The sequence below is a fragment of the Heloderma suspectum genome, chromosome 4, assembly GCF_057233095.1.
Source record: "Heloderma suspectum isolate Gila_16-S chromosome 4, 16-S_ref, whole genome shotgun sequence".
NCBI classification, from domain to species: Eukaryota; Metazoa; Chordata; class Lepidosauria; order Squamata; family Helodermatidae; genus Heloderma; species Heloderma suspectum.
The window spans coordinates 247713576-247727547 of NC_139461.1; the positions used below are offsets into that span (position 1 = coordinate 247713576).

General features: G+C 45.9%; 1 protein-coding gene across 1 annotated transcript; it reads left to right on the forward strand.

Annotated features, from left to right (window-relative positions):
• Positions 1-2100: 2100 nt before the first annotated feature.
• On the forward strand, positions 2101-13972 carry LOC146348466 (gastricsin-like). The gene is made up of 9 exons (XM_084848333.1): positions 2101-2266; positions 4816-4966; positions 5690-5807; positions 6025-6143; positions 7568-7767; positions 8685-8807; positions 11657-11804; positions 12577-12675; positions 13608-13972. The coding sequence occupies exons 1-9, from the start codon at positions 2208-2210 to the stop codon at positions 13761-13763; spliced, it is 1173 nt and encodes a 390-aa protein (XP_084704459.1). The 5' UTR covers positions 2101-2207; the 3' UTR covers positions 13764-13972.

Here is a 13972-nt window from a genome sequence, read left to right on the forward strand (position 1 = left end):
GGTGTTCCTAGTCACATGGTGGAGAACAGTGGCCATGTCCCCTGTAGCTGGGAGAGTCATAAGAATGGGAGCACAAAGAGGTGAGTGAGAGGAGAGCATGAACAGCTCAAAGCATGAAGAGGAGCAGCATGAAGCGGAGACTTGGGAGGGAGGGAGGGAGGGAGGGGTGAGGATCACAAAGAGGAGCAGCACAAGGATGAGAGTGAGTGGCTATGCTGTACCATAATGGGATTAATGGAACAGAACAGCCAGCTCCAATCTGGTCCCCTCTAGATGGCTACAAGTCCTGATGGCTATATGCTAGCTTTGTCCACCAGTATGCCTATGTACACCAGTTGCTGGGGAATATGCGGCATGGTCGTGGGGGTGGGAGAGTGCTGTTGCGCTCATGTCCTGCTTGTGGGTTTTCTGTGGGCAGCTGGTTGGCCACCGTGTGAACAGAATGCTGGACTAGATGGACCCTTGGTCTGATCCAGCATTGCTCTTCTTATGTTCTTAGATATGTTGGATTACAACTCCCATAATTCCCAGCCAGCGTAGCCACATCTCAAGGTTGAATGGGGCTGGAATAGAAGAATGGTGTATCTTTCTGTCTATACAACTGCTCTTCTGTACTTGTGAGAGGGCTGGTTTGCATGACTTGTGTGGCAGGCTCCTTTTCTTTCTGGGCTCTTATGTCTCTCTGGGACCTGCTTATGTCAGGTGGGCGTAAAATGGCCCTGCTATGGGCACAATGCTCAGTTCAATACATTCCTTCAAATATCCCTGTAGGTGATTAAGTGTGCTGAACAGTGGCCTGTGCTCACAATAAAGCAGCAGGAGTGCAACTGCTTTGTAATGAGAATGCTTGAACCCAGTGCAGTAGCTATAGTGTTGGGTATGGAAATGGAAAACTCAGATTCAAATCTCCATTCAGTCATGTACCTCCCTAAGTGCCCTTGCGCACGTCGCTATCTCTCAGCCTCATGTACAGTACAAGTTGTTGGGAGGTAAAAACTGGTGCCCACTGGAGGAAGTCACTGGGACACAAATATAATCAATAAAATAAATTTCAACCCCGATAGAACTAAAGTAGGTTGTCAAATGCCGGTGCCTCTGTTGTGTAACTCAACCCTGACTACCAGAAAGGGAGTGGTGTGAATGGTGGAAGAGCGCATGTTTTGCATGCAGAAGGTTCTAGGTCCAATACTGGCATCCAGTGGAGACTGGTGGCTCCGATGTTAGTGAGGTGGTGAATCTACTCTGAGTTTCAGTCAGAACTCTAAAAGAGGTATCCAAGCTGCCAGAGTTCTGACTGAAACCCAGAGCGGATTCATCGCCCCACTGACATTGGAGTCATCAGCTTCCACTGCTGGCATCTCCAGTTGAAGGATTGGGCAATGGGGAAGACCTCTGCCTGAGGCGCTGGAGAGCCGCTGCCACTCAAAGAAGACATTAATATGCTAAATGGACAAACAGTCTGACCTGGTATGAGGAAACTCCCAGGGTCTTAATGTGGTTCGGCACATGTCCACAGCATCCCACAACCTCATGTTCTACCCGCCATACCACTCATTAGGTGTGACTGAATCCTTCTAATCCAAAGTGGGTCTTTTCTGCTCAATTCAAAGAACTGGACTTTCTGTTTGGTTTGGTATGGTATGGTATGATATGGAATTCCTGTGGTGCTGACATGCTATGGATAAAAGCTTGGATGGAAAAAGTAAAGTTCACAGAACTGATTATGGCCATGTATTTTTCCATTCTAATCAAAGTTCCACATGAGAACCTTTTCCTTCACTCTCCTTTGAGAAAATGCTCACCATAACGATCATAACTCAAACAAGTGGAGCAAGCCAGAGATGTAGTTTTCAGGGTTGTTGTGTGTGGGTTATTTTTTTTAAGAGAGAGAATTGAATGCATGATGATAAGAACCAACTTGGCCTCCAAAATATGGCCTTAACATAAATCAGCATTTGCTTTTTCTGATTAAATAGTTCTTTCATCAAAGCCTCTTAAGGCTTTGGTGAAAGATTGCAGTGTGAAGTGTTGTTGACCCATTGATAAGGTTCTGATCTGTGACTTCACTGCATGTGGGTGGAGAAAACAGCATCTTCCAGCGTATAAAAGAAGGGACCCAGGGAAACCAACTCTCACCTAGTGTCATAAGACCAACCTTCAGTAGCTAAAGAATTCACTTTAGAAACTGCACACAAGAAAAAAGCACCATGAAGTGGCTGATCCTTGCCCTGGTGTGCTTTCACCTCGGTGAGGGTGTTATCAGGAGGTGAGTGTGGAATAATGGCATAGCAGGCTTGCTTTTCAGCTTCAGTTGTGCCTGGAGGCCAGAAGAAAAGGCTGGAGGTGGGGCGGGATAATAATAGTAACGTAGAATAGTTAGTAATATGGATTAGGGATTAGGATTATCACCTGTATGCATTCTGAACCAGCTGACCTTAAAAAATATTAGGCTAAAGCTCATGTCAGCCAATGGGTGATTTTAAATTAGACTTTAATTAAGAAGTGGCAATAATCAATAAGCAATAACCAGTAAGCAATATTCAAATTTTATTCTTGTTCTAGGAAAGTAGCAATCTATTGCCTATTGGCTGTGTCTGTGACTCAACACATTTTTAAAAAGAAAAGAACCAGTTCTGATATTTATATTTTAGAGCCTAGGTACCATGAAGGTACAGTGAAGGTGCCATGATGCACAGCTCAATCCTATCCATGTTTATTCCAAACTAACTGAATCTACACACAGCAGTTATACTGCTATCATACCATTATCATAACTATTGGTGCCCATTGGTGTCATGTGTACCAATAGTTATGATAACAGTATGATAATGGTGTAACTGCTATGTGTAGATTTAGCCTAAGGGCATTTCTACACCAGCCTAAAATCCTGCATTTAAAACGGGCCTTTCTGCTTCCATTTTAAATGAAGGATCACCACTGACTCCCTTGACATGCGCTTCCTTTCTCCCCCCACCCTTCTTCCCGTATCCGAGTCTTCCATTATCTTTCATTAATCTTGCTCCTCTTCTTGCCGCTTTAACTCTTTTCATGGAGGAAACTGAAGGAGAACACAACAGGGTAATTTGATAGCTCGTTATCTGCAATCAATTTAAAACAGAACAAAGGGCATTTAATGCAGGAGGGTCACGGCAGGATCACAGCGTCATGTAAAGAGCCCACAAACTTCCATGAAGGAGCAATCTCAATTGCAGGATAAAGGCTCCATGTGATGAAGCCCTAAGTCCCGCTGTGTTTAGTGGCATTTACTCCGCAATAAGGGTGCATAGGATTGCAGCCTAAGACATTTAAAACCAATGGAGCAAGTGAGTCATGATGAGTAGCTTGTGTCCCATTGCTTTCAAGGGACTCAAGTGACAATCCTACGCATGCTTAACTATGCATTGAATTCAGCTGGATCCACTTCTGAACAAGCATGCATGGGATGGAGATATTAATCACGACTGCTTGACTTGGACTGGGGGCCCTAGGCCATAAAAGTCAGAAACAGTACTGACCTTCCTTTCTTGTGTTCTCAGGTGGAAAATATATCCATAAGGTGCAAGATGTTTTGTGACTGAAACTTTAAAAAAAATCTTTTAAAGCCACAATATTTTATCTGAATACAAGAATTCTCAGGAAGCAAGTTAAACTCCAGGGTTTTTTGAGGGGTGGGGGTGAGGTTTGAAATGGAAAACCCCCATATTTGGATTTTTCCCCAAGAAGTATGAATAAAATAGATATGACATTTCCTGCAAAAATGCATGGCATTTTCCAATAATGTCTGTAATTACAAAAGATACATGTAAAGTTGCAATCCTATACCCACTTATTTGGGAGTAAGCCCTACTGAACTCAATTGGTCCTGTGTCTGAGTAGGCATGTATACGATTGTGCTATTAATGTTCTGTCTTTCATTTTTATTTCTGGTGAGTTGCAAGAGCTACACAAGTGTTTAATAGTAACAATGGCACCTGTATTTCCTATGTGGGCCTGTTTCAGTGTCTCTTCATAATAACTGCTTTGCTGTATTAGAACAATGATCCATTGAGTTCAGCATCCTTTCTCAAAAGTAACCAGTCAGATCCCCTTGGTATGATGACGATGATGATAGCTATCCTTTATTTGTCCCCAGCATATTGCTACCATCAAAGCGTCTTGGGGCATCTTAAACACCCTTTGTTACTTTTGCTGCAACATGGCCACACCACTGGAAACTGCGAATATGGAGATTCCATTTTTGGCAATGATAGTTAATAATAATTATATTACTCAGATATATATCGAAACCCTCTTTCCTTTGGAGATCATAATCTAAATAGACAAAGGAAAGGAAGAAAAGAGAAGGACAAAGACAGGATCCAAAATGGTTCGGCTTATACCTTTTATTGGATCAGTTGTATTGGTAGAATAAAAAGTATGCTTTAAAGATGGACCAAAGATTTCTTCAGGCAGGCAGGGAAAAAGAAGAAACCTCCGAGATCACAGAGCAGGTGCGTGGAAGAGAAGGTGTGTGGTTGTGTGTGTGTGTAACAGTGTGTGAGAAATGACACCTATTCTTACAAGTGCCGTTCTCAGATTTCCAGGGCATGATAACAATGCACAGTATCAGAGTTTGTGTAATTCAAGTTTAGGGAGGCAGGTTAGACTGAATCCTGGTAGAATTAGATGGAAGTTAGTCTAATTGGCCAAGGTGTGCTATATCTCAGGTCAAGGAATTCCTTCAAGGATCCAAAGGTGTCCCACTGAAAATACTCAATGTGGGAAGAGCTTACAGCTGTCTTCCTGATTCTCTGTCTAACTCTCCATCCCATACAGAATTCCTCTGAAAAGGTTCAAGTCCATGCGGGAGGTGATGAAGGAGGAGGGGGTCCTTGAACAGTTCCTACAGAAGCACCATTATGATCCAGCCAGCAAATACTTCAACAACTTTGCCACTGCATATGAGCCCCTGGCTAATTATATGGACGTGAGTATCTGATTGCTTGAAGGGAACCATAGTTATGGGAAGATGGAAACTGGAAAGAGAAATAGCTGGGATTTCAAGAAGCCGCCTTGAATCCCAGTATTGGGAAAAAGGCAGGATATAAATAAATATAATAATAATAAGTGCTTGAGGGAATCGGAAGCCCAGTCCTAACTGAATGTCATTGCTTAGGTCCTAATATGGCACTATTAAAAACCATGGACATTTCACCTTATGTTTTGACAGTGAAACTGTGGTCCTAGTTGTGTATAACTCTGGCTTAAAAGAGGTGGAAAAGGAGGTGAACTCAAAAGGGGGGCCGTGTATTATGATGTGGGAATATAGCAGGTCACTGACACTGAGCACAGTCGTTCATGCACCCATCACTTCACATTGTACCAGACTTGACAACGTAGTTATATTATACATGTTAATGGTGAAGTGGCCACATGGGCCATACTTTTAAAAGCTCCCAGAATCAGTTGGCATGTTTTCTAAAACCACTAACTCTGAAATGCATGTACTCTTTCTTAAAAATGGTTGTCTAGGGCCACTCATGCAATATGTCTGATAATAGTTATATATCTATTTATTTTGGCCTAACAAATAGTCATGGCAGCATTAGCTTCTCATGTGTTGCAAAATGCTCTATTGAATGCACTAAGAAAATAAGTGGCTAGCAATGAGGGGAGGCCACCGACGATGACCATGTCCTCCTTTCTCCAGATGTCCTATTATGGACAGATCAGCATTGGAACTCCCCCCCAGAACTTCTTGGTTCTCTTTGACACTGGGTCATCCAACCTCTGGGTGTCATCCGTCTACTGCCAGAGTGAGGCTTGCAGTGAGTATCCCCCACCCCAGTGTCAAGGGGATGAACAGTATTGCATGAGTCGGAGGAAGAATGCCTCTGTGGTTTGTATTTTGCTGCTGTCCAGCCGCAGATTCGGTTTCAGTTATGGGTGGGAAGAGAGGCTGAAATATACAAAATTACTAAAGCTTGGCATTGTTGTGAACTCACAAGTGACACCTTTCTGTTTCCCCCCAATTTCCACCACTAGCAAACCATCCGTTATTCAACCCCAGCCAGTCTTCTACTTATTCCACCAATGGCCAAACCTTCTCTCTGCAGTATGGGACTGGTAGTCTCACTGGGGTCTTTGGCTACGATACTGTAACGGTAAGTAGCCGTGCTCTGCAGGAGGAAAGTATTTGCTTCATCTGACAGATCGTTGCTTTCTGCATCCGCAGCAGATTTATACAAATGCAGTGGCCAGGAAGGAATCCATTCTAACATTCCTAACAACCTCATGCAATGCACTGAGATCACATAGGTCGGTGACAAAGTACAATTACCTTGAGCACATCCAAAGCTGCAAATGCAGAAACCTATTAATTGTATAAAAATATGTGGAGTTATTTTACAGCAGAACTCAGTAATGGGTCATTAATAGCACCCCTTGAACCAGACAAAAGAACATTGAGAAAATTCACCCATTGCTAAGGCCATGCCACCTGGGAACTCTCTGAGAAAGCCCTGCATCCCCAGACCAGTCTCCTTTATAAGGAAACTGGCCTGGGGAATGCTGAGTAACATCACGACTAAAGAGCGGACAGGGGAGACGTTAACTGGACAAGTGAGACCCTCGCATCCAGGTTATAGGCGTAGCTATTGCAGCGCCCAGAGTTGGGCTGATGTCGCTACAACAGCAATCATCCTAAGTAAGGGAAATCGTTCTGCAATGCTGTGAATCAATTTCAATATTATTAAGTTGCTACCATGTTTTAGGCAAGAGGGGTTATTTATTCAAATCTCAGTGCCACTGAACAGTCATCTTCAGACCTCTTGCCACTTGCCCCTCCCACATCCCTTTTCTTCCCAGTTTTGTGACACACAAACAGCTTGGCGTCATGCCGTTCTGCTAAATTTAAGTTGTCTGCTTTATAGTGGTGCCATCTTCTCTGTTGCACTAGTACGAGGATTGGTGTTTCACTGCAGAACAACATGGCAGGTACTAGTGCAGCGATGGTAGTGCCTCATTCATAATACTGATTAGCTGATCCAGGGATTTATTGGACTAGTAAGTATTATTATTACTTTTGGAGGTAGTAAGAGAAGAAAGCTAATTGCATTCTTATCTGTCCATGTCATTCAGGAGTCCCTTTATGTTAGGGGTAGGCAACCTAATGCCCTCCAGATATTTTGTACTACAACTCCCACAATCCTTTACAATTAGCTATGGTGGCTGTGGCTTATAGGTATTGTAGTCCAAAACATTTGAAGGGCACCAAGTTGCCTATTCTTGCTTTATGTCAAATGGACAGAAAAGCAAGAGAGGAACTCTTGAGACTTCGACCCCCTCATCTTCTTGATTATGGTTTCCTGTTCCCTAATATTTCAAATGGTTAAAGTCCCCTTAGATCCCCTGTTTCTCTGTCTGTATAAAAACAGATCAGCTATTCAGTAATATTCATTCATAGTTGTGAAATTCTGTCTGGCTACTGGATATTATGTTGTTCTGGCAGGTTGCATTTCTTTTCTTTATTTAGCATTGTGCCTTTCTTGTTTTATTGTGATCACTCTTTCCTACCATTCCCTTCCAGATCCAAGGCATTTCCATTACCAACCAAGAATTTGGCCTGAGCGAGACTGAGCCTGGCACCAACTTTGTCTACGCCATGTTCGACGGCATCCTGGGCTTGGCCTACCCTTCCATTTCCTCTGGTGGTGCCACCACCGTCATGCAGGGGCTGCTGCAAGAGAACCTCCTTGATGCTCCCGTTTTCAGCTTCTACCTGAGTGGGTAAGGGTGGAGGCATTTTTTTGTCTTCGTGCATTTGTCCTGCCTCACGTTATCCTGCCTCTATTCCTCTTAGATGTTTCTTAGGGCTCCTTTCACCCACAGTAAAGGTCAATAGCAACAAGAAGCCAGTCTCCTGTTTTGCTGCCACTGTTTTAAACTTGAAGAACACTTTCGTCCTCATTTCATCAGTGTTGGGCAAACTGGACAATGGGAAATTATTGACTCTTGGCTAATAACATAACCTAATTATTTCCTGTACAACACTATCCAGTGACAAGACTTTCCCAGATGGCAATGGTGGGTTCTCTTTAGACCAGCCTTCCCCAACTGGATGCCCTCCATCTATGTTTGACTACAACTCCCATTGTACACAGCCAGCAAGGTTCATGCTGGCTGGGGGTGGTGGAAGTTGTAGCCCAACACATTTGGGGGGCACAGGTTAGGGAAGGCTGCTTTAGACTACAGTTTGCAGATCCAAATAGGTACATTTACTCAGAATAATTTACAAGAGAAATGCAATTTTTAAGTACGTCAAATACACACCGTTACTTAGTACAAATGCTGGTGCTAAGCACCTAACCTGTGAGGTCCTAGGCCAACACTCTAACCACTCCACCGCACTGGCTCTGGTGATGGTCTCTGGTTACAGTACTGCTGGAGTGGTTTACATGGCCACACAGCTTCGGTGACTTAAATACAAAGTCACTTAAAAATAGAACAGAAGAGATGTTGGCTGCTCTGTGTCCAGCACCTCCCATTTTAGAAGCAGTCAGTGGGGACATCTCAGTCTCTTCCAGGTTTTTGTTCTGTGTTCTGTCCTTCAGATCAGGAGACTTCTCTGTATCTCAGCAATGGCGTAGCCTCCATAAATACATGAATAACGAAGTGCTTTTTCTCTTGCTCGTTTGCTCTATTAGGCAAGAGAGCTCCCAGAACGGCGGTGAACTTGTCTTGGGAGGGGTTGATCCCAACTTATACTCTGGTCAGATTGTCTGGACTCCCGTCACTCAAGAAGCTTACTGGCAAATCGGGATTCAAAGGTAAGCCTAGTCTCATAGATGATATCTACACGGAGGCTGATCAGAATTCGGTAGAAGCTCATCACTGAACACTGTGAATGGTGGGGGAACACCCATGGCTCAGTGGCAGAGCACAGGCTTGGCATGCAGAAGGCCCCAGGTTCCATGCCTGGCCTCTCCAAGAAGGGTGGGAAAAACTCCTGCCCGAAACCCTGGAGAGCCATTGCGGCCAGCCGGTGTCAGTGATGCTGGGCTAGCTGGACCAGCGGTCTGACTTGGTATAAGGCAGCTTCCTGTCTTCCTATGCTTTGGATATGGCATTCTGGATTCTTTAGATCTTTTTCTGTTGGATCACTTGAGCAACTTTCCCCCCCAGCAACAGCACATTTTGAATTTTGTGAAACAAGGGGACGATCTACACTTATGGGTTTTTTTCGCTTCCAATGAGGTTTCACTGCCCGCCTTTCACACTACGCAGTACCTGCCTCGAACTGGAACTGGAATTTCCCGCTTCCATGCTCCCACTTTCAATACCCTGATATCCCGGTATTTCCCCTTAAAGTGCTCTGATTTTCTGCCTCCACTACCGTATCTGGCCGTAGTCCCCTCCCCTGCCTGTCCATAGTCAGTGGTGTTTGTATTTCCCTCCTGTCCAATCACAGCTCATGATGGCCCCATGTTGTCTTCCAGCTACTGATCGCATAGCTTCCTCAGCAGCCCCTGTTTCCTCAGCAACAAGCAAAGGGCTGGATGTGCGCACGCTTGTCTGATGATCTCGGAAGTTAAGCAGGGTCGGCCCCAGTCAGTAATTGGATGGGCGACCGCCTGGGATTCAGGCTTCCTGCATTGAGCAGGGGGTTGTTCTATCCCTTCAAATGAGACTAAGTTTTACCCCCTTCTATCCCCCGCTTTGGCTTTTTTTTTTTTAAATTGAGGCGTTATCTTCGAAGAATCATGGCTTCTCCATAGGGATGTCAGAGAATTCTGCCACTGACTCCAGGGAGGCTGGATTCTTTAGAATCTGCCCCCCCAGAATCCATGGCGGAATGGCCTCCCTCCCGCCACCCCACGGAATCCCCCCGGGACGGAGCTTACCTGGGGCAGATGCAGCAGCTCTGGCAGCAGATGCAGCGGCAGCTCTGGCTGGTCTCTCAGGCAGTCGCTGCCAGGCTGCTGCGGCCACAAATGGCGGCTGTCATAGTGGCCGCCATTTGCGTCCTTGCAGGCAGCCGTGATAGGCTATGTAAGTATTTACATAGCCTATCACGGTAAAGGCAGCCATGCAAATGGCGTAGCGGCCGCCATTTGCATGGCTGCCTTTACCGTGATAGGCTACGTAAATACTTACGTAGCCTATCACGGCAAAGAGCAGGGACGCAAATGGTGTAGCGGCTGCCATTTGCGTCCCTGCTCTTCGCCGTGATAGGCTACGTAAATACTTACGTAGCCTATCACAGCTGCCTGCAAGGACGCAAATGGAGGCTGCTACGATGGCCGCCATTTGCAGCTGCAGCAGCCTGGCCGCGGCCAGAACTCCAGCTGCAGCTGGCCCTGGATGGCGGCTCCACAGAGCCACTGCTCCGTGGAACTGGTGGGGAGGATTCCGGGGGGAGGGATGGAGCGCCTCCCCCCCACCACAGATGCCCCGGCGCAGAGCCAGGTAAGTGTTTCGTACATCCCTACTTCTCTGCGATTTTTTTTTTCTAATTCAGGCATGACCTTGGAAGATGTGAAGATTCAAAGCTTCACATCTTTGAATCTTCAAATCTTCAAAGATCATGCCTGAATTAGGAAAAAAAATCACGGAGAAGCCACAATTCTTCGAAGATAACGCCTTATTTTTTTTAAAAAAAAGCTGAAGTGTGGGATAGAAGGAGGTAAAACTTAGTCTCATTTGAAGGGATAGAACAACCCCCTGCTCAGTGCAGGAAGCCTGATTCCCAGGCAGTCGCCCATCCAACTACTGACTGGGCCAATGTGAAGCTTTGAATCTTTGAAGATGCCAGCAGCCCCCCACAAACGCAAGCACTGGGTGCCGCCACCACTGCCCCTCTTCCTTGCGCCAGCTCTCAAGGGCTGGCATGGGGAAAACAGCATTGGCAGGCACCCCCCAGCCGCTCACCCTGGCCTCCAGCAAGTGGAGGGGAGAAGAGGATAGGTGCCTCCTTCTTCCCTCCACCCCCACCTGCTACAGCGGCGGTGGTAAGGGACAAGCTGGTCATTTTCCCCAAGGCCAGGAAAACATGCAGAAAACGACAAGCCTCTCCCGCGCCACTCCTGTGCGGTAGGCATGGAATCAGCAGAAACAGGAAGAGTTTCTGATCCTCCAATGAGAGCCGCCATCTTTAAGAGCAGGAAAACAGCACAGTGCTTGAGTGTGAACCGAGCTCACGCATTCGATGAAGCACTGCAATGGGGAAAATGGCTGAGTGTGGATAATCACATTTTAATGTGAGAGCGTGTAACCCGACAGGACACAGAATTCATTGCGATGGCAGGCACAATGTAGATCAGCCCAAGTTCCAAAGAATATATCCTTTGCTTTACAGCCCAACTGAAAATTATAGTTGAACTGAAATGCAAGCATTTCCCAATTGATTTATTTTTGGCTCTGGTGCAACCATCTCTTCTTGTCCATGGATCCGAGAAGAAGAAACAAGATTATTATAACCTAATGGCAAACACTTGAACAAGACAACAACCCTGCTTTTGTTATGAAGCGCTCACTTTAAATTACAAAAAAAACATGGCAGCCCCGAGAGAACACCAAACACAAGCAAGGAGCATGACATCTTTGGTTTTGCACCTCTGTGGTCTCACCACGTAACAGAACTATAACTGCTAACATCTCTTACACTTTCTTTCACCAGCTTCTATATTGACAACCAGATCAGCAACTGGTGCAGCCAAGGGTGCCAGGCGATTGTGGATACTGGAACCTCCCTTCTCACTGCTCCACAGCAGGTCTTTGGAGAGCTGATGCAGTACATTGGAGCTGAGCAGGACAGCAATGGCCAGGTAGGGGGAAGCACCTGTGCAGAAGGAGGAGGAGAACTCTGCACCACTAACCTGAGAAAACGGACACCTAATACAGGGATGTTGAACCTCAGGCCCATGGTCCCAATCCAGCCCTTCAGGGTTCCTCAGATGGCCACACACCTTTCTCCTGACTGCCCACTTCCTGGTTTGTTTGTTTTTTGCACCGTCCCTCCTCTTTTAAAAGGGTGGAATGTCTCCCCTGAGGCTAAATTGCTGGCAGTCAGAGCTTCAGGCTCAAATATGCTGGTATATTTGGGGGGGGGGGGTTGCCTTGCTTTATTGCCTTTGGCCCCACTCCATTTTCCCTTCAGCCCAGCCCACTACTGGAATGTGGCCTCCAAGAGCGTCTCTGAAATGTGATTAGGTCCTTGGGCTGAAAGAGGTCTGACATCCCTGACATAGTATGTTGTTGTCTGACTCCACAGTTTGGGTGTACATTCTAGTGCGCTAAAGCCCAGGGACGGACTCTAGACTCCCCCAGAAACTCACTGAACTTGCTTGGGCAATGAGGATGGGTGGGAACTGGGGAAATGGGAGTGCGATCCAGAAGTCAGAACATGCCTAGGTTATCTCTCTGCCCCTGCCTCTAACTCTCAGCTTGGCTTTGGACAAACCACAGAAGCCTTGCATTCCAGTTTTACCCTCCAGGAAAGGGGGCCTTAGAATCCTTGTGGTTTTTGGAATGTCTGAAGCTCAGTCATGACTGAAATATCCTGCAACTTTGCTCTTGTCCTATTTCTCCTACCCACAGTATGTCGTCAGCTGCAGCAACATCCAGAACATGCCCACCATCACTTTTATCATCAGCGGAAACAGTTTCCCCCTGAGTCCTTCTGCCTACGTCCTTCAGGTTCGTGATTCCCTTGAACAGCTAATCCCTGTCTTGGTGGTATCAGACCCTGGAAATTGTCTTAGCTTTGCAGGACACATCAGTACTTAGGGCCAGTTGTCCAGTCTACATACTACTTGTTTGTGGCAAAATGAATTCTCATGCTGTACTTCACATGACCTTTTCCTGCATCAAGGTTGTCTACACATAGAGGGGGAATATCATATTTGAAGCAGTCTTTATAGTACCATTAGGAAATGCCTGCCACACTGATCTGGAGGGAAGTAGTTACTTAGGAAGTAGTTGGTGCTTGTACCCTAGAGGTGGAACGGGCAGTGTATCAGCAGTGGGGAAGATGACCGCACCACTGATTGCTGGGCTGCTGTTTGCATCCTCCACTTCAGAGCTGCAAGGAAAAGTGGCCCTTCCCCTGGATATAGTCAAGGTACAGCAGTTCCATGCAAAGTGGCTAGCACAGATGCATTCATCCAGATGTGTTATTTTAAAAAAAAACAGAAACCTACACACCAAACACCAACTCTTGAAAAGATGACAAAACTATTAAAATTCAAATTTCAGAGGGTAGCTGTGTCAATCTATTGCAGAAAAAACAACAAAGAGTCTTGTGGAACTTTGGAGACTAACAGTGTTATTATTCTGGCATAACATCTCAGGGACCATGGGCCACTTCATCAGAAGCATGGAGTATTACGGGGAGTTCCAGGTATCTGATGAAGTGGGCTAGAGTCCAGAAACGTTTATGCCAGAATTATAAAATTGTTAGTCTTTACAGTGACAGAAGACTTTGTTATGTCTGCCTCCTACACACACACACACACACACACACACACACACTGAATACTGAAATTTACTGTTTGCATCTTAAACTCGCTACTCTGGGGTTCCGTGTTCGTGCTGCCCTGTTGATGAGGCCTGTGTTTTTTCCTTGACAGAACAATGGTGGATACTGCAGCATCGGCATCATGCCCACTTACCTGCCATCCCAGAGTGGGCAGCCTCTGTGGATCCTTGGCGACGTCTTCCTCAGGTCCTACTACTCCGTGTATGATCTGGGCAACAACCAGGTTGGCTTTGCAGCAGCAGCATAATGCTTCCAGCAGCCTCACTGGCTGCTTCAGGTGGAGTCTTGCTTCTTCCCCTCCGATTGTTCATCCTTGTGCACACTGAGTCCACGGGCCTCTTTCTAAGGGCTTGAGCACAGTTCCTCTGCAAAACCTGAAATATCTTCCATGAACATCCACAACACTGGGCTTCTTCCAATGTAATTGCAAGCAAATAAAAAGTCATTACACTAATG